This window comes from Barbatula barbatula (genome assembly GCF_947034865.1).
Source record: "Barbatula barbatula genome assembly, chromosome: 22".
Taxonomy (NCBI): domain Eukaryota; kingdom Metazoa; phylum Chordata; class Actinopteri; order Cypriniformes; family Nemacheilidae; genus Barbatula; species Barbatula barbatula.
Window position 1 is genome coordinate 21,200,830 of NC_136785.1, and position 23,634 is coordinate 21,224,463.

A 23,634-nucleotide genomic window follows, 5' to 3' on the forward strand; every position below is an offset into this window, starting at 1 on the left:
ACTTCCCAGGCTGTAAATCTTTTGTGCAATGAACTGCGACTGCGCAACAGTGGCAGATGGAGTAACATGACATTTTTTTATTATTCACAGATAATGTAACATGTTATACATCTTGCAATGTTTCTACATCTGGCTTGGGCATGGTTTATGTGACTGTGAAAATAAACAAAATATAAATTGGCATATGTCGACAATAAAGACTACCCCTTACCCTACACTTTATTATTAAACACCTGCAAGGCATTTTTCTACAGTTTCTTCGTTTTGTTGAAAATAAATGCCTGTATAATTTAATATGTGATCTGAAAATATAGACAGGCAAAACTTGGATTCGAACCTGCGTCGCGATAGTGTCCAAAACTACTTGTCCCACATCATACTCACTACACCATTGAAGCTGCTGGTGAATGTGCTAAAATACACATGCTTCCGACGGCCATGCAAAAACTAGCAGTCAAATATTTGGATGATCTTTAATGAGCATCATTATGCATACTTTGTTTCCACTGTTTTGTCTAGGGTATGTCAACTGCCCTACTCTGCCATACGCAAACGCCCCTGCTTGCAGATGAAGACGACACAGTGTGGATCGGGTTCATGGACATCATTCCTGTCATTGGGACGGTAAAAGAGGCAGTGGAGCTGGTATTGGCTCTGTACGAAGGGAATGAAGAAGTGATAAAGGAGAAAGAGAAGGCCGTTGAAAACATTGTTAAAGAGTCATCAAAAATACATGTGAAAGTGAGTCCTATTTAAATATTATACATTTAAAGACTGACAGATAGTAAAGCAAATTTTCCTAAGGTTAAAAAAAGGTCAGGAGTTAAAAACTCTGACATGAACTGAGCTTCAAAAACTCATACATATCTTACTACACTCCTGTTATAATCAGAGTTTAGTTGGATATATATTTTAAAATAAGAGTTATGATTTTATGTAGTTCTCCTGGATGAACCACCATGAATGTTGTTTTCTTTGTTGGTTTGTAGTTGTCAGGGATGTGTGAGGAGAAGAACCCAATTGCAGGCAGACACGGCGATGATGGGGTTAACAAAGATTTATTATTAACTAAACACAAAACAAAAACCCACAAGGGGTAAAACTGGGCAAGGTAAACAATGGTTACAAACAGGACACAGACTAACTAAACTAGGAACATAAACACTAAGGACAAGACTAGACTGACTCCTCTAAATACAATAAACAAGAACTAGATACTTAACACAGACTTGAAACAGCATACACGCAGAGAGTACCAAATACAATGAACGAGCACAGGACAATAGACACGAGAAGGTTTTATAGGGGAACAAACACAGGAAAATTAACAAGGGGCAGGTGAAGGTAATGAGACACTCAGGGAAGGTTAACGAGGAAACGAGATGGCGGGAACAAAGACACGGACCAGAGAGAGAGCATAGAAAGCCGATTAGACCAACATCTCTCTCTCACATAAAACATAAGACTTTGTCATGAATCTGCCTCAAGACCAAGAATAGACATGACATGAAGGCAGATTCATGACAGAAGCCCCCCCCTTTAATGAACACCTCCAGGTGTTCATCAAGGGGTAGACTAACAAGACAAGGCAGACTGGGAACACGACAAGACAAGGCAAAACATACTAAACAAGATCAAGGGCAGACACGAATACATTACAAAAGGGTTGGGGTGAAATAATAAAAATAACAAACAAGGGAAGGGGGGAGGGGGAACAACAAAGTTCATGGGTGGAACACGTGAGTCCATGGGGGGAAGTCCAAAGGGAGTGGGACAAGGGGGAACAGTCTTAGTCCCCGGGGGCGCTCGCGAGCGTGGAGTCCCCGGGGACTTGATGGGAGAAGTCCTGGGGGGAACTTGTCTTGTTCCCGGCATAACTGCCGGACTGGGTACCGGCTGGAAGGCCGGCCTGGGTACCGGCTGGAAGGCCGGCTGAGCCGCCGGCAGGGCAGGACTTGGTGCAGGACTTGACGCCGGCTGGAAGGCCGGCAGGGCAGGACTTGGTGCAGGACTTGACGCCGGCTGGAAGGCCGGCAGGGCAGGACTTGGCAATGGAGTGGACGCCTGGGCAGGACTTGGCACTGGAGTGGACGCCTGGGCAGGACTTGGGACCACCGGACTTGGGACCACCGGACTTGACGGGACCACCGGACTTGACGGGACCACCGGACTTGGGACATCAGGAGGCCCGCTGGACGATCGGGCCCTCCTGCTCGTATGGCGCCCCCTCAAAAAATATTTGGGTTGAGTCCCGGTCTTCTCCTCCGGCTGGAGCTTCGGGCTGGACAAGTCAAAGGGTGCAGAGGGTGAGGAGAGGCACACGGTCCCGATCTGCAAAACCCGACCCTCAGGGCCCGAGTCCAAGAGGGCCGTGGAGTTGGGATGGGCTGAGACCCTGGGCGAATCCCGATCGCAAATCCAGCTGACCAGATCCGTGAAGCCCAGGGGTCTCAGCCTCCTCATCTCCGACTGGGAGAGCGGCTCTGCGAGGCAGCGGTTGAAAATCGCCTTCAACTCCTCCTCGGAGAAGCAGCCTCGCTTGGCGGTCTGCAAGAAATGGTCGGCGAAGTCCCAAATATAGGATGCTCCCTGGCGGAGGCCAAAGAGGAGGTGCGCCTCCTTTACACGGTCTCCTGTGTCCATGCTGCCTGCTGGGTTCAGTAAGGGCTCGTTCATTCTGTCAGGGATGTGTGAGGAGAAGAACCCAATTGCAGGCAGACACGGCGATGACGGGGTTAACACAGATTTATTATTAACTAAACACAAAACAAAAACCCACAAGGGGGTAAAACTGGGCAAGGTAAACAATGGTTACAAACAGGACACGGACTAACTAAACTAGGAACATAAACACTAAGGACAAGACTAGACTGACTCCTCTAAATACAATAAACAAGAACTAGATACTTAACACAGACTTGAAACAGCATACACGCAGAGCGTACCAAATACAATGAACGAGCACAGGACAATAGACACGAGAAGGTTTTATAGGGGTACAAACACAGGAAAATTAACAAGGGGCAGGTGAAGGTAATGAGACACTCAGGGAAGGTTATTGAGGAAACGAGATGGCGGGAACAAAGACACGGACCAGAGAGAGAGCATAGAAAGCCGATTAGACCAACATCTCTCTCTCACATAAAACATAAGACTTTGTCATGAATCTGCCTCAAGACCAAGAATAGACATGACATGAAGGCAGATTCATGACAGTAGTTTTGATTTTAAGGATGCAATTAATGTAATGTCTCTAATGAGTTCCCAAAGTGGATTATTTTCATGTTGTCTATCATATTTTATTCTTTATATTAAATGTTTATCTTTCCATATTTAAAAGATGACTCTACCATCAGCAGCAGCAGAGGAGGAATTTTCTGGACTCAGAAATGTAAGAGGTGCGTGTTATTTTTGCTCTTCTTACTGTTCTAAAGTTGAATGAAATAAATTGAATTTAGAGTTAAATCATAGCAAGGACAATTTTTCTTTTTTTTCTATTCTCCACAGAGGTCAGAAAAGAAATGATTATTGAATATATGCTCAAAGGTTCCAAAAGGGGAACAAAACCTCCAACTTCAAATGAGCAGAAAGAGAGAGAGAAAAAACTGAAAGCTATTAAGACAGATATGTTAGAAAAGATCCATATCCTCCATCCAAACTTCAATCAGGAGCTGAAGGAAGAACTGGGAAGGTCAAAAAGAGGCGAACATGTCTTCAACAATAGCATTCTTAAATTTCATTCCAAAGTGCTGAGTGAGTTTATAACAAAATATGGTATTGATAAGTTACGAGGATATAATCAGATTCAGCAGGGAATGGATAAATTAGGCAAACACACACTTTCCCCAAAAACAGCAGCAGAAATTCAGACAAACATGGTAGTTCACTTTGGTGAAGATGAATTCTATGTGAATGCTAATGCAGTAGTGTATGGTGAATATTGCAGAGTACTGCGTGATGCTTTGTTAGATGTGCTGAGACATATAAACCCAGATGACGTGACAGAAGTACACAGAAAAAGGGTGTATTCTGTCATAGATTCTATGAATAAATTTCAAATCTATGTGGACCAACTGGCAAAGGTCAGCTGGATTGCCAATAGAGATAACAGAAAGAAACAGTTTGAACAGGTAAGACAGGCAGTTGCGAACATGTACTACATAGATCGTGGATCTGACTGGTGCATTAGCATTCTGCTTCAAGTTGCACCTTTGTTTAATATTTAGCTAGACAATATGCACTTTTGCCGTTTAAATACAGCTTCTTAAAAATATTGATGTAGTTCATTAGCCCACATTTCTTCCATGGGTGCCCTTAGTTATTGTTAATAAATTATGATTTTGTGAACGTTTATAACAAGCTTACATTATATACATTATATACTTTGTTGAAATAATGCAATGTAGCCTACGATACAAACTTATTTGATATTTATATTATACAAAACTAAAACTTACCACACGCTTTAAGTCCTTTCACTAATCAATGCTATACTCTTTCTGTTTAGTAAAAGACGATTATGTCAATAAAGACCACGACTTGTTCCCATAAACAGCAGATTAATCAAAACATTGACTATCTTCACAATTGGCCCGAACGCCATATACTGTGTTATAGTTTAACAATTCTGTAACTATAACGTGAACTCGGACAGCACCTGCGCGCCACGTACAAAAACAACACAACATCTGATTTGCCACGGCGGGCATTACAATCCGCTTTCTCTGCTTTTGAGCTACTCTCTGCAGTAAGATGGAGAGTTTCTCTTCCAGGTCAATCTGAATTGTTTTAAGTGATGTTTTATTGACTTCGCTGCTATCCAAAAGTCACATTTGGACACAAGTCAGTTTGGACACTAGGTGTCTCTATAACAGTAAAAATGGAAAAATGGTTTGCCCATTTGCAGGCTTATAATTTCGTCTCCGGTTGGCCGAACAATGCAATAAAAGTTTGACGTGGGTAATGTTTGGCTTTTGTGAGTATATATGCTTTTAACTTCTAAACGAAATGAGATATATTCACCATACCCACAAAATAGGGGTGTGGCTGCGCCACTAGATGGCCTTACAGCGCTTCCTATTGTCCATATGACTGTTAAAAATCCTTTAAATGAAGACAATTGTTGTAGTATATTGCCTGTTTTGGCTATTGGTGATTATAAGATTTTTGTAGGCTTGTTAAATGTCTTAAAATTTCTTATCACGTAGTTATTATAACATGTTAAACTTTGTCATTTGTAACGCAGCCATTAATAAAGTTGTCTTTTCTTAAATGGATGTGACCAAATGAACCTGAAAAGCTGATTTTCCTCATATGTATTATATGTGTGAAGGCCAATCAGAACCAAACTTGCTGGGCTGATTCGTCTCATGGTCCTGAAGGCGTGTAAGAAATTTGAAATCAATTGGACACTTGAGGGCGAAATAAGATTTTTTGGGTGGGTAAAAATTTTGTATCATGTCACATTTTACAAACATACAGAAAATGTATATCATATGATAGATCCTTTATTTTATAGACATTACCGTTACTGCAGTGTAAAACGTAAAATACAGATAAAACAACTGTAAAAAAGAATACTGAAAATTCCTTCATATTACAGTACAATACAGTATATTGTGCACTATTTTTACTGATTTAGAGTGTACTGTACAATTCAAATTCCTAAACAGCTTACATTGTTCATTATCAAAACAAGTTAAACTTATCATTTGAATAACAGGCTTGTTTATGAAATGTTGTGACCAAGTGTGCCTGAATGCCTGATACTCTGTAAAGACTTGATTTGACATTAAAGGGGTGGTGCAACGGTGTGACATGCATTCTGACTTATTTACAGTGTTAAACGTGTTGTCTTCTCATGCTTAATATGGTCAACTTGTCAAAAAACGAGTTGGACGTATGTCGTAGTATTTCTGTGCTCTTAACACTCTGCCAGTGTTCAAACAGGTTTACGAAAGTTTTTTCAACCATGCATCAACCATGGAGAGCGGGAGAAGTAGCATGCGCAAAAGTCACTTTCACTTGTGTGCATAAGAGAAAGAGAGAGAGCACGGTGTTCGTGAAGTTCAGCTGTGTTGTTTGTTAAGGGTTAGGGGCAAAAAAATCCCAGATCTAGCGCCCTAAGGCCCTAGAAATGGCTGTGCACAGGCCCACTTTCTACTGACCACTTCAGGACACCCAAGGCCAAGAAGAGAAACCGATGCCGTACCCAAATGTCCCCATAATTCCAGTGAATATTTTATTTATGTATGTAGATGCTGACCAAATTGTCCGGACCAGGTAAACAGGTAAGTGGGGTAGATACTGTAGGGCACTCAAAGATTATAATTGTATGCCCTCAGGTGTAATGTGTACAGGGTTGCTGATGTTAGTTGTTAGGAATGGGATGAGGGTGAGGGTGAGTCCTCAGGTGTAATTTGTACAGGGTTACTGATATTAGGTGTTAGGAATGGGATGAGGGTGTGCCCTCAGGTGTAATACGTGAGGGGATAGGGATCGTCAGAACATCCGTGAGGGGATAGGGATCGTCAGAACATCCGATGCTACGCACCCTACACGGCCGGGCGGAAGTGCTTGACGGCGGCGTCGAGATCGTAAACAAAGGCAGGGGAAGCGCGGAGGGCTAAGAGCTAGGCTAAAGCTAACACCACACCGGCTCTCTTTACCCAGCATTTTCCTTGCTAATGTTCGATCATTAGTGAACAAAATGGACGAGATTAGACTCCGCATCATCAACAGTAAAAGACTTTTGAACTGCAATGTCATAATCTTCACGGAAACATGGCTACACAGCGGTATACCGGACAAGGCTATTGAGTTAGCGGGCTACAACACACACCGGGCGGATAGAACGGCAGAGGAATCCGGTAAGACAAGAGGAGGTGGATTGTGCATTTACATCAACAAAACTTGGTGCACGAACTCTGTTATTGTCGGGAGACACTGCTCGGCTAACCTTGAGTTTCTCATGGTTAAATGTAGACCGTTTTATCTGCCACGGGAATTCACTTCCACCATTATAACGGCAGCTTATATTCCACCGGATGCTGATGCAAAGCTTGATATGAAAGAACTTCATGCAGCCATCAGTAAACAACAGACTGCTCACCCGGAGGATGCATTTATTGTTGCGGGAGATTTTAATCCCTCAAATTTAAAGACAGTGCTCCCTAAATTCCACCAGCATGTTTCCTGCCACACAAGAGGAAACAAAACTTTGGATCATGTCTACAAAAACATGGCTGAAGCTTACACCGCGACCCCCCTCCCCCACCTGGGTCAATCTGATCCCTTTCTTTGTTCCTCACCCCCAAGTACATTAATCTCATTAATCGTGTGAAGCCATCAATGAAGACCATCAAGGTGTGGCCTGCGGGGGCAGACATTACACTCCAGGAAAGGTTTCTACACACAGACTGGAGTCTGTTTGCTTCTCAGGCCACCAGTGGCTCTCACACGGACATCAACAGTTACACCTCCTCTGTATTGGAATACATAAATTCCACCATTGATAGCGTCACAACCCAGAAGCAGATCACAACGTACCCTAATCAGAAGCCATGGATGAACAAGGAAGTGCGCCTCCTGTTGAAAGCACGTAACACTGCCTTCCGATCGGATGATGCACAGGCCTATAGTACTTCTAGGGCAAATCTGAAGAGGGGCATCAAAAAGGCCAAGCACTGCTATAAGCTGAAGCTAGAAGAGCATTTTTCCAATTCTGACCCTCGACGCATGTGGCAGGGCATCCAGGCCATCAGTGATTACAAACCCAAACACTCCACCCCCATAGCCACAGATGCCGTCTTCCTGAACGAGCTTAATGACTTTTATGCTCGCTTTGAGAGAGACAACAAGGAAACAGCTACCAAGCTCACACCCTCTGCTGACCACCCAATCATCACACTCAACGCCACTGATGTTCACAATGCACTAAGTCGGATCAACGCGCGCAAGGCTGCTGGCCCAGACGGCATCCCTGGTCGCGTACTCCGGGCATGTTCAGAGCAGCTCGCTGGGGTCTTCACGGACATCTTCAACCTGTCCCTCGCCCAAGCAGTGGTTCCAGCATGTTTTAAATCCACCTCCATTGTGCCCATTCCAAAAAATTCTAACCCGACGTGCCTGAACGACTACCGCCCTGTAGCACTCACACCCATTGTCATGAAGTGCTTTGAGCGGCTGGTCCTGGCACACCTAAAGGACTCTCTACCACCCACTCTGGACCCATACCAATTTGCTTATCGAAACAATAGGAGCACAGATGATGCAGTGTCCATGTTTCAATACCGTCATCCCTTCCAAGATAATTGTCAAACTTGGAAACCTAGGCATCAACAACCCTACCTGCAACTGGATTATGGACTTCCTGACGAACAGGCCTCAGCTTGTTAGGTTAGGCCCCATCTGCTCCACCACCACCACCCTCAACACTGGTGTAATACAGGGCTGCGTACTGAGCCCGTTTCTCTACTCCCTTTTCACACTCGACTGCAGGCCTGTGAACGGATCTAACTCCTTCATCAAGTTTGCAGACGATACAACAGTGATTGGTCTCATCAGCAACAACGATGAGACTGCATACGGGGATGAGGTCCGGCACCTGGCCACATGGTGCTCAGACAACAATCTGCTCCTTAACACCTCCAAGACAAAGGAGATCATTGTGGACTTCAGGAAGGCGAAAGGAGGCACACACGACCCCATCCACATTAATGGGATGGCTGTCGAACGTGTTTCCAGTTTTAAGTTCCTGGGGACTCATATTTCGGAGGACCTGTCCTGGATCACCAACACCTCATGCCTGTTCAAGAAGGCTCACCAGCGTCTCTTCTTTCTGAGGACACTGAAGAAGAACCACCTGTCTTCAAATATCCTGGTGAACTTCTATCGCTGCACGATAGAGAGCATCCTGACCAACTGTGTCACAGTCTGGTACGGGATCTGTTCTGTTGCTGAGCGCAAGGCACTGCAGCGGGTGGTAAAAACAGCCCAGCGCATCACAGGGACTACACTTTCTCCCATTGAGGACATCCAGAAGAAACGCTGTCTGCGTCGAGCTCGCAGCATTCTCAAGGACTCCTCCCACCCCGCTCATAGACTGTTTACTCTCCTGCCTTCAGGTAGGCGCTTCCGGTGCCTCCGGACAAGAACCAGCAGACTAAGAAACAGCTTTTTTCCCAGAGCTGTTTCATTATTGAACTCTGCCCCCCACTGATTCCACTACCTCTCATACCTTTAACACCAATGCTGCTACAACATTGTTTACATTGCACTACAGGGCTGCATGCATGACTGAACTGTACACACCAGTACTTCATGTTATCTGCTCTATCGGACTGTTTACACACACACAGCATCATTTGCACTCTGTACTGCTCACTTACACACCAGGAATATTATACTGAATGCTCATTTGCACTAATGGACCACTTCCATAACTGCACTAACCTATCTACTGCACTGTAATTCTATTAACTGCATCTACTCATCTTCTGGACTGCAACCTATTAACTGCATTAACTTGTAAACTCCACCGTAACCTTAATAACTGCATTAACTCATCCACTGCACTGTAACTTCAACAACTGCATTAACTCACCTACTGCACTGCAACTTTAATAGCCAATGACAATAATTTATGCATAAGTCACTTGCACTATTTTAGTCTAAATTATTATCTGTTCATAGCCACCTGTACATTAATGTTCATAGTATATAGCCATCTGTATATATTGTTCATAGTATATACCTACTGTCATATTTTCATAGAACATTCCTACTGCAAAATATTTTTATAGTTAGGGTTAGGGGCAAAAAATCCAAGATCTAGGGCCCTGAGGCCCCAGAAATGGCTGTGCACTGGCCCACCCTCTACTGACCACCTAAGGTCACCCGAGGCCAAGAGGAGAAAACGATGCCCCACACGAGTGTCCCCACAATTCCTGTAATATTTTATTTGTGTATGTAAATGCTGACCAAATTGTGTTGTGTTATGTTATATTCCATATATGTGTGTGTGTGTGTGTGTGTGTGTGTGTATATAGAGGCAACCCAACAACCTTTATGCATCAGCGACCGGCCAAAACTTGGTCTTTTAAATGGCGTGTTGACCAGGATTGGATTCCAGGAGGTGAGGTAAGTGTTTGAAAGGTAAGTAGGCTCATTGTTATTTTTGTTTTAGGTTTAAGATGCCCAGGGTTACTAATGTTAGGTGTAAGGAGTGGGGTTATGGTGAGGTCTTAGGCGTAATACACGAGGGGGTCCTGATATTAGGTGTTAGGAGAGGGTTAGGAAAGGGGATAAGGGTGTGGGTTAGGGGTTAGGTTAGGGGCAAAAAATCCAAGATCTAGGGCCCTGAGGCCCCAGAAATGGCTGTGCACTGGCCCACCCTCTACTGACCACCCAAGGTCACCCGAGGCCAAGAGGAGAAAACGATGCCGCACACGAGTGTCCCCACAATTCCTGTAATATTTTATTTGTGTATGTAAATGCTGACCAAATTGTGTTGTGTTATGTTATATTCCATAAATGTGTGTGTGTGTGTGTGTATATAGAGGCAAACCAACAACCTTTATGCATCAGCGACCGGCCAAAACTTGGTCTTTTAAATGGCGTGTTGACCAGGATTGGATTCCAGGAGGTGAGGTAAGTGTTTGAAAGGTAAGTAGGCTCCTTGTTATTTTGTTTTAGGTTTGAGATGCCCAGGGTTACTAATGTTAGGTGTGAGGAGTGGGGTTGTGGTGAGGTCTTAGGCGTAATACACAAGGGGGTCCTGATATTAGGTGTTAGGAGAGGGTTAGGAAAGGGGATAAGGGTGTGCCCTCAGGTGTCATACACGAGGGGATAGTGACATTAGGTGTTAGGGATGAGGTGTGGGTGGCCATCAAATGTTATCACACACCCAAATGAGAGGAGCAGTGTGAGGGGAAAGATTGTTTAAGCCTCGTTCAGGCCTCTAGGGTAAACCGTGTCCAGGCGTTTAATCCAGACGCTCTCGGCTCTAAGTCTCTCCCTTAGAGACCATGCTGGATTTGACTGGAGACCGGTTACCCTGAATGCAGGCAGACCGTGGGTCAGGAAATGTTGAACCAGATGTCTACGTTTATCAATCTTGTGCAAAATGTTATGTGCATGTTGATAAGCTCTGACTCTGAGTTCATTCTTCGTCTGACCCACGTATTGTCTGCGACATCTAGTGCAGAAGACTAGATAAATACAGTTGGTGGTTTCATGTGTCAGAGGTCGGGAAATCTTGAAGATTTTTTTGTTGTACCTGCTCATAACCCATTGTTTCTGTACGAAATACTTGCAACGGCCTACTCGGCCCGACGGGGTTGGAGTACGAAGCTTGCTACAGACGAGCCTGTCCTGTAGATTGTCGTTGCGTTTGTACGCTGCAATGGGTCTGTGGTGCTGCAGGAATTTTGTAGGTCCAAGGAACTTCAAGAAATTTTCTTTGATAGCCGAATTGAGTGAGACGCATTGTTTTGAATAGAGGGCCGTGAGTGGGATGATTTTATGTCTGTTTTGTAATGCAATCCCCGGTGTATTCCTTGGCTTGTCAAATGTTTTTAATATTTTCCGAAGGAACGATCTGCTGTAACCACGGTTTCTGAGGGCCCGGAAGAGGATGTTCGTGGCCTCAAGAAAGGACGAAGGCTGCGAGCAGATCCTTTTGAATCTGAGGAGTTGCGATTTGATGATACCCTTAAAGGTGTGTTTTGGGTGGAAACTGTTTTTGTGTAGCAACGAATGTGTGTCTGTGTCTTTAAAGTAGACTCTAAAGTCCAATCGACCCGTCTCCAGAAACTCGGGCCCCTTGTATGAGACCACATCTAAAAAGTTGACCTCTGACCTGTCCAAACTGTATTTTACACTGATGGATTCCTGATGTGAATTCAGGTGTGCAATAAAAGCAAGAAAATCATCCTCAGTGTGGGTCCAAACACCCCAGATGTCATCCAAGAACCTGAAATAAGCAAACGGTTTTAGGGCACACGCTGAAAGAGCCGTTTGTTCCCAGTCTGCCATGAAAATGTTTGCATACGAGGGCGCAAACTTCTTGCCCATGGCCGTACCCTTGACCTGAAGATAAAATTTGGAGTCAAATTCAAAATCATTTTTGGTCAAATTTATTTCTAGGAGTTTTAACAGATGTTCGTCTGGTCTGTGAGAATCAGGGTATTTGAGCATGAATTTTTTCACTGCTTCAAGGCCGGTCGGGGTGTCAATATTAGTGTACAGACTGTCAATGTCAATCGTGAAAAGAAATGAATTTTGTGGAACTGTGAGTTTACAAATTTTTGAAATAAAATCGTACGTGTCTTTCAGGTAGCTTGGATGTCTGGTGGAGAGAGGATTGAGAAAGTGTTCTATATATTCTGCCGTGAAATATGTCTCGCTGTTGCAGTCGGAAACGATTGGTCTGCCCGGTGGGACCTCAAAAGGTACGCTCCACTTTTCTGGCTCCTTATGAATTTTTGGCAACAGGTAAAGTCTCCTGGGCCGGGGTGGTCCTTCCCCCGTGAGGTAATCTTTTTGTTTAGAGCTTATGATTTTTCTAGAACACATATCTTCCAAAATATCCTCTATCTCCTTGATAGTGTCGGTGTAAATAGGCCTCTCGAGTGGACGGTAATGTTCCTCGACCGAAAGTTGCCTCAGTCCTTCCGCAATGTATTGCGCTCTGTCTAAAATAACCGTGGCGTTACCTTTGTCAGCTGGTTTAATAACTATGCCGGTGTTATTGCCTAGCTCTCTGAGGGCTTTCTTTTCACCAGGGGTCAAATTGTGAGTAGCCCCCAAACCCCAATGTAATTTTTTGAACGCAAAATTGTCAGCTCTAATTGTTTTTTCGATTTCTTTAGGTAGGCTGGACAACGATGGTTCCCAACCGGAGGGGTGAGTAAACGGTATCTTAGGTTTGTTGTGCTTCTTGCCCTCAAAAAATGCCTCCAGTTTAAGTCTGCGGTGATATGCCTGCATGTCCGCTAACAATTCCTTCTTTTTGCAACTCGAAGGGGTGGGGATATAAGAAAGGCCTTTCTTAAGGACTGAGTTTTGGTCGTCTGTTAGCACGAGGGACTTTGATAAGTTGACGATGAGCTTATGTGTACCACGATTTGGGTTGACGGGAATTAGGAGTTTAAATGGGAGAGCCAATGTGTTTGGAGAGCCCTTGCCGTGGCAGGTTTCCAATGGATACCGTCCGTTTCAACCTGGAAATGTGTGGAAGCCAGCAGAGGGATGAAGGGCAGATTCTGTTTGATGAAGTCATTCATGCTTTCCAACATTTCCTGCTCTGGTGGCGGCAATGCTCTCGAGAAATTGATCAGCGGGACCAAAATATCTGTTGCTGGTAAAATGTCTTCCGCTTTTTTGTAGGCCTTCTGGATTTCTGTTATAGCCGTATCAATGTACCTCTGGCTCCGGTTGTTCAAACCGAATGAGAGTATTAATTTCTGTGGCACTATGGGCCATTTACCCCTTTCCAACAGGCCGATTGCGTGACAAAACTTCGCCCCAGGGTAGCTGTCCATCTGGAGATCAGGGTCATCAGATTCGGGGAACCTGGAGACGTTCGAGTCCCCAATGATGAGCCATCTTTTTCTACAGGTAAGGCTCCAATGCGTTTTGTCCGTGTTAGTGTGACGAAATGGCATGTTAGGAGCCTTGGAGGGTGGGCTGCTGATCATTTGGGGCTCAATATTAGTGTTGTCCCTCAGTAACGGTATTATCGGAGATAGCGCAGGTAGTGCGACCCCATGTTCCCCACGCTCTAAGCCCACTCCATAGCCCTGCTGTGGGACCGGGTCCTCAAGGAGGTCGTATTCCTGGAGGATCTCTGTAAGCGGGGACGGTGAGTCGTCTGAGAAAATACCGCTATGTCGGGAATCCTCCGAGGGAGCAATCGGGGTTGACATTTGTGGAATAGGGGCCCAACCAACATCCTGGTCTACCGCCGGAGGGTTAGGTGAGGTAGGGTTATCCTCAGGTGGGGCCTCTAAAACAGAGATTAACGGCTCTGGCGTTTCGGGGCGGCTCTGGGGTGGCGGAATCGCTAGAGAGGGTTCGGTTCGAGGTCCTAGGTGGCGGCTCTTTTGTAATTTCTTCCTTTGTTCGCAGGGTTGAGGCGCTCCAGCCTGTATGGGCTGAAGGGACTCAGGCAGGTCCTGGGGAGGAGCTTCCTCCTCAAAAGACCAATCTCCTCTGCATGGAGGAGTGGCCACTTTACCCTGTTCAATGAACATTGGAGAGGTTTGTATTTCCATGTCTCTACGATTTATTATTTGTTGTAAGGGAGCGGCGTTAGCAGGAGTATCGGACGGTAGAGGCTTCAGGGCCTGTATGGGTGTTTGACTGGAGGACGAAGCGGTGGCCCGACTAGAGGAGGCGCCAATGACGACAGCCGCATAAGTACGAGAGGTTTCTGTCCCTGTGGATACTGTCGGGGTAACCCGTGTCGTCGTACTACTGCCAGTAACAGTTTTTTCTGCTGTAATTAGGGCCTTGGCTTGTTGAAAAGTTTCTTGGCTGATCCTACCGCTGTAATTCCGGTCAGCCCAATGTGAAGCCACCTCAAATGCCTCAGGCCAATCAGCTTGATTGGTCTGGTTACGTATGCTCTGTTTTGTGGTTTCGATCATCGAATCGTAGTGCTGTTCGAGAATCAATTGTGTGTTGTGTGACCAATCTTTGGCGTTCCCCTGTAGTCGCTGTGCAACTCTCTCGTTTGCAAAAGCTGGCCTCACCGTCTCTATAAGGAGGTTAGTGAGCCTTTGGAACGTGATTGGCTGGTTGTCTTGCACTTTTGTGGTAACCTTATCCAAGTGGTGTACCTGTCGGATGAGCTCGTAAAACAATTTAATTGTTGTTTTGAGCTGAGGTGGTGCCGGTGTGAAATTAGGGTTTTGTCTTGCATTATTCCTGCTCTCCCTAACAGGTGTGACATTGGTGTTTTGTCTGACATTATGTCTGTATTCTCTTGCAGGTATGTTCCTCGTTCTGCTGTTTGAGGAGGGGCGATAATGTCGGCCCCTATTCCTGTTAGTGAGGTAAGTATCGTGTAGGGGAAAGTCCACGTCATCTCGGCTACCTCCATGAAAAGTAAAAGAAACCTTTCTGGGTCTCTGATTGGAGGGGGTGTATGTGCGGTGGTTTCTAACATATTGTCTGTTAGGTTGGGGATCAGGGTGTTGTGGCCGAGATAACTCAAGCCTATCCCTTGTCTCTGCAGCCCCATAGGCACCTTCACGCCAGACTTGTCTGCGCCGTACTGGATCACCCTGGTGAGGACGTGATTCCCTCATTCTTGCATTTTGACGTCTTTTACCCCTATTAGTGTGAACAGGAGGCCTGTATGGGCCTGCGACTGTTTCGTAATAGGCATCATCATGGGGAGATCTGTATGGATCCTCACGCCCATAATAATGTTCATCCTGTACAACAGGGATATGTAGGGAGGGCCCAGGCCTGGACACCTCCCTAAAAGTGGCACCGTAAAATTCCCTGTCCTGATACCCATTGTTATTTGTGTTGTATCTATTTCTTGCAGGGCGGGCCTGTGGAGCTGTGTTATTTGGTCTCCTGTATGGGAAACCACGCTCCCTAGCACGGGGACGTGCTGAAGTGTTCTGAGGTGTATAATTAAAGCGTGTAAAATCAGGAGTCACGCTGTTGTGTCTGATTTTAAGGCGTGGTGTGGTCCTCTGTGTAGACCTCCCACGAAACTGTTCCATGTTGTATGAACCGTGTGTGTATTTTTTTGGGGGATTTTAAAGTGTTTTTTAGATTTTTTTGGTCGTTTTGGAACTTTTTATGTTTTTTTAGAAAGAGATATATATACACACAAAAGAGTTTTAAACGTTCTGAACAGAACTAGAACAAAAGAAAATGAAATAAACCAAATAAAACTAAATAAACTTAAATAAAATGGCCAAACTGTTCAAGTCAATCGCGACGTTTCGGTAAACAATTAATACCTTCTTCAGGCTGACTTGAACTTAATAAAAACAGTGTGCTGAACAATCATTCAACAACAACCAAAATAACAATCTGAATACAATAATTGTTGAAGTAGTAGTGGAGGAGCGAAAATGGCTGCGACCAGCTGTCTACAGAGAATAGCATGAAATGAGAGCACGCTGGCAGCTGCGTCCGCTATATAGCCTAGCGTCTGAAAAAAACGCACGTATTTCTAAATGGATTTTTAAAGCCTTTCGAGACGAAATAGCTTCAAAACTCGATCACGGGAGGTAAGTAAAGTTTCTTACGGTCGAGTAAAGAATATTATTAAAAGATAAAACATGTATTAGAGTGAGAAAAGAAGTTAAACCGATCTTGAGCGTGATTGCGTCAGTGATGACGTCATCACGTCCTCACGTTAAAACCGGAAGAAACGAACGAATCTTTAAAAGTGTTTATCAGGAGAAGGAAAGTTTCTAAAAGTTGAAATATACGACTCAAACATTCCTTTAAGTGTCCTGTAAAGAATCGCATAGCTGAAATGAGCTTTAAAGTAGTACAAATAGATCGGTTTCTACCACGTGTAAATGGACCTCGGATGACGTCACGCCCACCGAAGATCGCGTTTGAACAATAAATTGGTAAAATAACGGTTACAAACACGAAGGAAAATTCCAATATAAATATATATGGCGCAAAATGAGGTTAAATAATTTATTCAAGACAGCTTTCTTGAAAAAACGAACTATTTGTGGAGAAAATGTGTAAACAAACATGTAAACTATGCGCCAAACATTATGTGTATATGTATAAACATTTTCCTACCCATAAAATTGGGTATCCTTCATCCCAGTGCTCCTCTAAGAAATGTGGGGAAAATATATCACTTGTATGAGTATGTTGCATGTTGATAAGAATATGTATTATTAATTTGTGTCATAGGGATCAAAAGTGTACAACAAACGAGAACTAATCTCGACCAAGGGCTATCCAAAGGCTCAGAGAAAGTGGCACGGGCTTTGTTAGGGGCAAAAAATCCAAGATCTAGGGCCCTGAGGCCCCAGAAATGGCTGTGCACTGGCCCACCATCTACTGACCACCCAAGGTCACCCGAGGCCAAGAGGAGAAAACGATGCCGCACACGAGTGTCCCCACAATTCCTGTAATATTTTATTTGTGTATGTAAATGCTGACCAAATTGTGTTGTGTTATGTTATATTCCATAAATGTGTGTGTGTGTGTGTATATAGAGGCAAACCAACAACCTTTATGCATCAGCGACCGGCCAAAACTTGGTCTTTTAAATGGCGTGTTGACCAGGATTGGATTCCAGGAGGTGAGGTAAGTGTTTGAAAGGTAAGTAGGCTCCTTGTTATTTTGTTTTAGGTTTGAGATGCCCAGGGTTACTAATGTTAGGTGTGAGGAGTGGGGTTGTGGTGAGGTCTTAGGCGTAATACACAAGGGGGTCCTGATATTAGGTGTTAGGAGAGGGTTAGGAAAGGGGATAAGGGTGTGCCCTCAGGTGTCATACACGAGGGGATAGTGACATTAGGTGTTAGGGATGAGGTGTGGGTGGCCATCAAATGTTATCACACACCCAAATGAGAGGAGCAGTGTGAGGGGAAAGATTGTTTAAGCCTCGTTCAGGCCTCTAGGGTAAACCGTGTCCAGGCGTTTAATCCAGACGCTCTCGGCTCTAAGTCTCTCCCTTAGAGGCCATGCTGGATTTGACTGGAGACCGGTTACCCTGAATGCAGGCAGACCGTGGGTCAGGAAATGTTGAACCAGATGTCTACGTTTATCAATCTTGTGCAAAATGTTATGTGCATGTTGATAAGCTCTGACTCTGAGTTCATTCTTCGTCTGACCCACGTATTGTCTGCGACATCTAGTGCAGAAGACTAGATAAATACAGTTGGTGGTTTCATGTGTCAGAGGTCGGGAAATCTTGAAGATTTTTTTGTTGTACCTGCTCATAACCCATTGTTTCTGTACGAAATACTTGCAACGGCCTACTCGGCCCGACGGGGTTGGAGTACGAAGCTTGCTACAGACGAGCCTGTCCTGTAGATTGTCGTTGCGTTTGTACGCTGCAATGGGTCTGTGGTGCTGCAGGAATTTTGTAGGTCCAAGGAACTTCAAGAAATTTTCTTTGATAGCCGAATTGAGTGAGACGCATTGTTTTGAATAGAGGGCCGTGAGTGGGATGATTTTATGTCTGTTTTGTAATGCAATCCCCGGTGTATTCCTTGGCTTGTCAAATGTTTTTAATATTTTCCGAAGGAACGATCTGCTGTAACCACGGTTTCTGAGGGCCCGGAAGAGGATGTTCGTGGCCTCAAGAAAGGACGAAGGCTGCGAGCAGATCCTTTTGAATCTGAGGAGTTGCGATTTGATGATACCCTTAAAGGTGTGTTTTGGGTGGAAACTGTTTTTGTGTAGCAACGAATGTGTGTCTGTGTCTTTAAAGTAGACTCTAAAGTCCAATCGACCCGTCTCCAGAAACTCGGGCCCCTTGTATGAGACCACATCTAAAAAGTTGACCTCTGACCTGTCCAAACTGTATTTTACACTGATGGATTCCTGATGTGAATTCAGGTGTGCAATAAAAGCGAGAAAATCATCCTCAGTGTGGGTCCAAACACCCCAGATGTCATCCAAGAACCTGAAATAAGCAAACGGTTTTAGGGCACATGCTGAAAGAGCCGTTTGTTCCCAGTCTGCCATGAAAATGTTTGCATACGAGGGCGCAAACTTCTTGCCCATGGCCGTACCCTTGACCTGAAGATAAAATTTGGAGTCAAATTCAAAATCATTTTTGGTCAAATTTATTTCTAGGAGTTTTAACAGATGTTCGTCTGGTCTGTGAGAATCAGGGTAGGGTTAGGTTAGGGTTAGGAATTTGTAAGAGCCAAAGCCAAATGTCAAAAGACAGAGCTCGGTGTGCACTGGCCACAAACCAGCTGACCACCCCACACGCCTCCGGCCCGATCCCAGAGACAGTCAGAGTCCCCATCCCCTAGGGGAATTGATCCTAAAAGGCTCCCATGGCTGTCAAAATGTATTCAACATATCACAACGTCACCCCCCTGTCATTTATAACCATTACCTTCACCGAAAATCCCACGAGCACAGATTGAATAGGGTTTGGTTCCTGGAAGTATACAACAACAGCAGTAGTATAAACCATAATAATATCAATAGTAATAATTCCAATAATGCCACGTAAATATGTGCCTATGTATCCCCACACTTTTATCTATTTCAAATACGTACCCATACCTCCATTCATATATGCCCAAAACTATACTCACATATACATAAAAACGCCCCCGTTCCTATCCACCTACCCCCCCCACCTGTGTCCATCCATATGTACCCATATACAAACATACACATATACATATACAAATGCCTATATACCCATGTGCCCACATTTTTTCAGAAAGATTTCTCTAAAATAAAAAATCTCTCTAAAAAAAGGGGGAACAGCTCCAAATGCTTTAAATTAATCTCAAGGAGTATAATGTACCAATTTATCTATATAAGTGTTCCTATTAAATATAATAAAGTTTTCTAATAGCAGAATAATCCATCAATAACCGTCGAGCAATATGGCCTTAGTGTCTTTAATAGATCAGTGTGATCCCATAAACTGTTGGCGCAAATCCTCCGTGTGTCTCTCTTACCCTCCTCTATCCTGTGTAACAGTCTCCCTCTGGTGGACAAACCACGGAACGGTCCTTGCCCAATAAAACCGGTAAATAATTCGGAGAGCCCATATAATAAAGTGTATTCTATGTTCTGGAGGTCCCATATTCCACAAACCGTACAAATTTACAACAGTGGTTTACATACAAGTAGGTATAATAACTCTCCACCATATCCATATCCTATATTTAATATTCCTATCTATTAAATAAAAAAGTAAAGAAAAGGGGGGTCCACAATATGTCTTTTGTATGGACATTTGTTTCCATGTGTTTATTATTATTTATATTTTGTACCACACAAGGCCCCAACGGGTCTTGTTGTAACACAGTCACACCCTCCAATAAATCCAACACAAACATTCTATGGAGGGTTGTCTGGATAATACTGAACATCATTAATCATGAGAAAACACTGAGAATCAAAACAGATGGGGTTTGTACTGAATGAACCTACCATAAGTCACACACGAGAGGGCACCAGCAGCGGAGTGGGTATTTGTATAATAATAATAATAATAATCGTAGTATGGATAATAATATATTAGAGGTATTTTAATATCTATTTATAATAATATATTTATTGTGCTATATAATTAATCCTAACTAGGGGAGAGAGAGGATACGTCCTCTCAAAGGTGTCTATAAGAGGCTAATTGGTCATTAATAAGGGGTCCTGGCTTTAGGGTTAGGGCAGATGGAGGGCAGGTCATAGTAGTATGCTAACTAATTTGCCCTGAGGGTGGCCTAAATAGAGTAGTCTATAGACTAGGGGTCCTGGCTTTAGGTGTGAGGGCAGATGGAGGGTAGGTCATAGTGACCTGCCCATTGAATTGCCATGAGGGTGGCCTAAGCAGAGCAGTCCTTAGACTAGGGGTCCTGGCTTTAGGTGTGAGGGCAGGTTATGGGGGGCATGGTAGGGTATGGCAGTATGAGACCCCACACATTCAGGGTTAGCTGTCAATAGTTCCGTGATGGCCGAGGGGTGCCTGCCCTAGGGTTAGGATGAATTTGGAGTGGGCCTCGTAATTCCCACCGCCGTGTGTCTCCCTCATGTGTGTGATCATATGGACCCCTGTAAATAAAGCTATGTGCCTAGAGAAACATGAAGGACTGTGCTCGTGGGATTAGTGGCTCCAGTGCAGGTATCTCCAATGGCCCGATATCGGGGTTGTCATCGTCCGTGCTGCTTTGGTCCCTGCTTATGGGAACTAGGCACAGGGAAAACAAACACAAGACAGATTATCAGATGGCGACAGTGTTGTGCAGGTGTAAACAAGGGGGTGTGACGGTAGGTCATATCTCGTGTCACAAACAATATCTACATCTCGTTAAGGCCCGCTGGGTACTGTGTGTTGAGTCTTTTAATCCAGGCACCCTCCGTCTTAAGTCTGTCTTTTAACGACCAGAGCATGTTTGACTGCAGGCATGTGATTCTAAGGGACTGGAGACCATGAATCAGAAAGTGTTGTATGAGATATCGTCGTGTTTTGATGTTGTGTATGATGTTGTGGGTATGTTGATATAGTCTGATTCGAAGTTGATTTTTAGTCTGGCCCACATATTGTTTGCCACACTTAACACAGTAGATGAGGTAGACGCAATTTGATGATCTGAGGGACAGAGACTGTTTGACTTGGAAATTCTGTCGTGAGCTCCTGTTCGTAACCCATTTGTGTTGGACATAATATTTGCTTTTGCCACTATTGCCCTGCTTGGGGGGTAGTGGAAGCCTGCTGTTAACCAATGAGTCTGATAGGTTTTTGTTTCTCCTAAATGCTGCTATGGGTCTGTGTCTCTCGAGTATTGTCGTTTCGTTTAGAATGTTATAGAAGTTTTGCTTAACCAGCTTATTTAGTGTGAGACCCTGTGGGGAGAATCTTGTTACAAAGGGTAAAATTTTGTCTCTGATTGGCATGTTAGGATCCGGCGGTATTTTAGGCTGCAGAAAGGTTTTTCGTATACCCCTAAGGAAGGATCTAGAATAATTCCTCTGTTTAAGTGATTTGAACAGTGTTTTTGTGGCCGCTTCAAAATGAACTTTTTCTGAGCAAATTCGGTGGAATCTGAGTAATTGCGATTTGATAATACCCCTGAATGTGTGTTTCGGATGAAAACTTTCCTTGTGGAGTAAACAGTGTGTATCCGTTTCTTTAAAGTAAACCCTGAAATCGAGTTTCTGTGTGGTGGGGAATTTGTCCCCTTTATATGTAACCACGTCCAAAAAGTTCACCTCCGAGCTATCCAGTGTGTGTTTTACAGTGATTGATTCCTGGTGTGTGTTTAGATGTTGGATAAATGACATGAATTCTTCCCCAGAATGAGTCCACACACCCCAGATGTCATCTAGGAATCGAAAGTATGCATACGGTTTCAAATGTGATGTGGCCAGGGCGGACTCTTCCCATTCGGCCATAAAAATGTTTGCGTAGGACGGTGCGAATTTCTTTCCCATCGCCGTACCCTTAATTTGCAAGTAGAATTTAGAGTCGAATTCGAAATCATTTTTTGTCAAATTAATTTCTAAAAGTTTCAAGATATAGTCATCGGGCCTGGCGGAGTCTGGGAATTTATTCATGCATTTCCTTACGGCTTCCAACCCTGTTTGTGTGTCAATATTTGTATACAAGCTGTCGATATCAATGGTAAATAAAAATGAGGCCATGGGGATGTGCATATTACGTACTTTATCAATAAAATCACTGGTATCTCGTAGGTAACTCGGGTGTCTCGTTGAAATGGGGTTTAAGTAATGTTCAATGAATTCTGCAGTGTAATAAGTTTCGCTTTCACAGTCCGACACGATGGGCCTGCCAGGGGGAACTTCGAACGGAATGCTCCAGTCTTTTGGATCCTTGTGGATTTTAGGCAGGAGATAAAATCTCCTAGGCCGTGGGGTGCCCGACCCTAATAGGTATTCTACTTGTCTCTCTTTCAGCAGTCCCTTTTCTGCCATTTCCTCTAATAGGTTTTTGACTTCTACCATGGTATGGGGATAAATGGGTTCCTCTAAAGACCGGTAATGATGTGCCACCGCCAGCTGTCTCTGTCCCTCAGTAATGTACTGTTCTCTGTCCATCAGCACCACTGCATTGCCCTTATCTGCCGGTTTAATAATGATTTTTTGGTTCCGTCGGAGTTCCGTGAGGGCCTGTTTTTCACCCTCTGACAGGTTGGTTTTTTGGTGGGTTTGCCAATTGAGTGTCTTGTATGCTCGCCAGTCTGATTTGAGGATTTCTGTAACCTTTTTAGGAAGACTGGACAACGACGGTGTCCAGCCTGTTCGGTGCGTGAACGGTAGTTTCTTTTTGTGGCTTTTCTTTCGTTCGAAATATGCGGCTAGTTTAATTCGTCTGTGATATTCCTGTAAGTCTGCAATTAATTCTTTTTTATCTTTTTTGTCCCTGCCCGGTGCGGGGATAAAGAAGAGTCCCCTAGAGAGGATTGAAGTCTGTTCTTCAGAGAGAATAAATTTTTTGGACAAATTTACAATCAACTTATTGTCAATCCCCATCGGCGTTATGGTCCCTACAAGTTTAAATGTTCCACCCAGTGTGTCAACATGGCTCTGGCCGTCAGAGAGTTCCAATGTATGTTGTCGGTGTCTACCCAAAAATCAGCGGGTGGTAAAAGGGGTATAAAATTTGTGTTGATCTGTAAATATGTATTAAGCTGTTCCAGGAACAGTTGTTCGGTCATGGTGAGTTTGGGTGAGTAATTTACCAAGGGGAAATACAGTTCGGTTGTGGGTAATCGTACAGTGGCCAGTGAGATCAGGTTCTGGATTTCCTTAATCGTCGTGCCTCGGAATCTTTGGGACCTGTTGTTTAAACCCAATGCGAAAATGATTTTTTCGGGGATAACCGTGAATGTGGCTCTCTCTAAGAGGGTGGTCGCATGTTGAAACTTTGCCCCCGGGAAGCTGTCTATCTGTAACTCTATCGTCTGGTACGCT

The 23,634-nt window shown here is 44.2% G+C and overlaps 1 protein-coding gene across 1 annotated transcript; it reads left to right on the forward strand.

Annotated features, from left to right (window-relative positions):
- Positions 1 to 338: 338 nt before the first annotated feature.
- Positions 339 to 5,813, forward strand: LOC306911664 (uncharacterized protein). Its single transcript, XM_079487161.1, has 3 exons — positions 339 to 741; positions 3,341 to 3,398; positions 3,508 to 5,813. Exons 1-3 carry the CDS (start codon positions 523 to 525, stop codon positions 4,224 to 4,226), a joined length of 996 nt encoding a protein of 331 aa, XP_079343287.1. The 5' UTR covers positions 339 to 522; the 3' UTR covers positions 4,227 to 5,813.
- Positions 5,814 to 23,634: the final 17,821 nt, after the last annotated feature.